Source organism: Tripterygium wilfordii, chromosome 12 (assembly GCF_013401445.1).
Source record: "Tripterygium wilfordii isolate XIE 37 chromosome 12, ASM1340144v1, whole genome shotgun sequence".
In the NCBI taxonomy this organism is placed as follows: domain Eukaryota; kingdom Viridiplantae; phylum Streptophyta; class Magnoliopsida; order Celastrales; family Celastraceae; genus Tripterygium; species Tripterygium wilfordii.
In genome coordinates, this window is record NC_052243.1 from 443,355 (window position 1) to 445,633 (window position 2,279).

General features: G+C 39.0%; 1 protein-coding gene across 2 annotated transcripts; it reads left to right on the forward strand.

Annotated features, from left to right (window-relative positions):
• Positions 1-176: 176 nt before the first annotated feature.
• Positions 177-2,279, forward strand: LOC120010392 (heat stress transcription factor A-6b-like). Of its 2 annotated transcripts, XM_038861181.1 has the most exons (3): positions 177-341; positions 601-943; positions 1,265-2,279. In XM_038861181.1, exons 2-3 carry the CDS (start codon positions 641-643, stop codon positions 2,024-2,026), a joined length of 1,065 nt encoding a protein of 354 aa, XP_038717109.1. In that variant the 5' UTR covers positions 177-341; positions 601-640; the 3' UTR covers positions 2,027-2,279. The 2 variants fall into 2 exon arrangements, with proteins under 2 accessions (XP_038717109.1, XP_038717108.1); XM_038861180.1 differs by having other exon boundaries at positions 177-943.

A 2,279-nucleotide genomic window follows, 5' to 3' on the forward strand; every position in this document is an offset into this window, starting at 1 on the left:
AAACTATAGAAACTGCTCCCAAAAAAACGTAAAGAAAGTTCTTAAATTATTTAACAAAAAAATGCAATGTTTCCTCCAGGAACTCTAGAACTTTCGAAAATGGCATTAATATTTAATAATAAACACAGTTATATTTATTAAAAGCCTTTCTCTACCATTTCTATGTCTTCGTGGCTTTATAAATTATAACGGCATAAACGACCTTTCCAGGAAGATGAAAGCTTCCATGTTCGTGTGTTTAATATCTTGTAAAGAGAAAATATCTTCGCCCCTCGAAGTCCCTACAAGTATAGTGCAGTTTTTAGCCATTCTCCGTTCTCTCTGAGCTGCTGCTTCTTCAGGTATAGTTACAGCATCACCACAGCTTCTGTTCGAGTAAAGCTGCATTCGAAGTCACAGTTTCCAATCAAAATCCTTTCGGGTTTTTCAACTAATTTACTATCCCTTGACAATACAATTGATTTTGATTTGAGAAACAATCTTCAGACATCTAATTCTCTGTTATTCTCTTTCTTCTGGTTTTGGCATAGTTTTTGAATTCAGAATTTCATTCAGGATCAAGAATTTTTATGGGTTTCTTATGTACTGTACTGTGATTAGACTACAATCGAATCAGGATTTCCTGTTGAATTTTCAAGCAATGGACCCATTTTATCAAGTGAAGGAAGAGTACCCAGGATCAAGCTCCTCGCAGTCCGGCGATGATCCGGTGATGGCACCTCTACCTCAGCCAATGGAAGGCTTACATGACACAGGTCCACCGCCATTTCTGACAAAAACGTACGACATGGTCGATGACCCAAGTATCAATCACATAGTCTCTTGGAGCAGAGAAGGTCGCAGCTTTGTTGTATGGGATCCTCACTCCTTCTCTACTCATCTTCTTCCCAGATTCTTTAAGCACAACAACTTCTCAAGCTTTGTAAGGCAACTCAACACATATGTAAGTATTCCTCCCGTATATCTTCATCTGATTATTTCCTGTTTTAGAAGTTGTTTTGGTGTTCTTGTTATTGAAACTCCTCATAATTGAAAATATCCTATTTTCGGCAAATTTGTTTATTTATTATTAATAAAAAAAATGATTCTATCTCATTAGTTATTTCTAGAAGTTTCTGTAATTTTTAGGAGAGAAGATACTCATTTTCTTCAACTTTCGGTTGAATATTCAGTTTTGTCACAGGATACACTGGTTGCTTTATACCATACAATACTTTTGATCAGTGTATGTATGTCTAAGAAGAGTAAAGTCTGGTGGTTGCAGGGATTTAGAAAGATTGATCCTGATAAATGGGAATTTGCCAATGAAGGGTTTTTGAGAAGCCAAAGGCATCTTCTGAGGAATATAAGGAGAAGGAAAACACCTTCTAATAATCCACTCTCTCCACAGCAAGTGCAGGGTCCTTGTCTTGAAGTTGGGCGTTTTGGAATCGATGGAGACGTGGATCGATTGAAGCGAGAAAAAAAGGTTTTAATGGGGGAACTAGTGAAGCTCAGGCAGCAACAGCAGAGTACAAAGGCCTATGTTCGAGCCATGGAAGATAGACTACAAAAGACGGAAGCGAAACAGCGGCAAATGATGGCTTTCTTGGCAAGAGCAGTGCAGAATCCGGATTTTCTTCATCAATTAGTCCAAAACAAAGAGAAGCATAAGGAGCTTGAAGAAGCTATGACTAAGAAGAGAAGGCGGCCAATTGATCAAGGACCCAGTAATCAAAGGACAAACCCCATTAAGCCTGAGCCTGTAGAGTTTGGAGATTATGGTTTTGAGGTGTCTGAATTGGAAGCACTTGCATTGGAAATGCAAGGATATGGAAGGCCAAGAAGGGATCAGGAGGAAGAATATGAAGAAGAGCCAGAGCCACCAGAGACTAGTGGAGAATATAGGGAACTTGATGAGGGGTTTTGGGAGGAATTGTTGAGTGGAGAATTGGATGATATTCCGGGACCTGAGGATGGTGAAGATGAAGAGGATATCAATGTCTTGTCTGCGCGATTAGGCGATCTGAGTTCGAGTCCTAGATAGATGAAACATGATCTTCATTCAATGGAAAATTGGGACATTCAATGAAGAAGATCAATGTCTTCCCTTGATTTGGTGATCGGGTTTCGAGTCCGAGATTAGATAAACACAACCTACTAATTGTGTGTCTTCAAAGGCAATTAGGCCATGGATAGGGAAATCATCTGTGTTTTGGTGTTTCTAACCCTGTACTTCAATTTCCATGCATGTTCAGTATTATCCCACTGTGTAACAAAATCTCTTTGTTTTTCTTCCA

Bases quoted from the DNA above. Each gene is read 5' to 3' on its own strand.
- LOC120010392 (XM_038861180.1), top strand. From the start codon at position 581: ATGTACTGTACTGTGATTAGACTACAATCGAATCAGGATTTCCTGTTG. The intron at 944-1,264 runs GTAAGTATTCCT...TGGTGGTTGCAG, and splicing joins TAAGGCAACTCAACACATAT to GGATTTAGAAAGATTGATCC.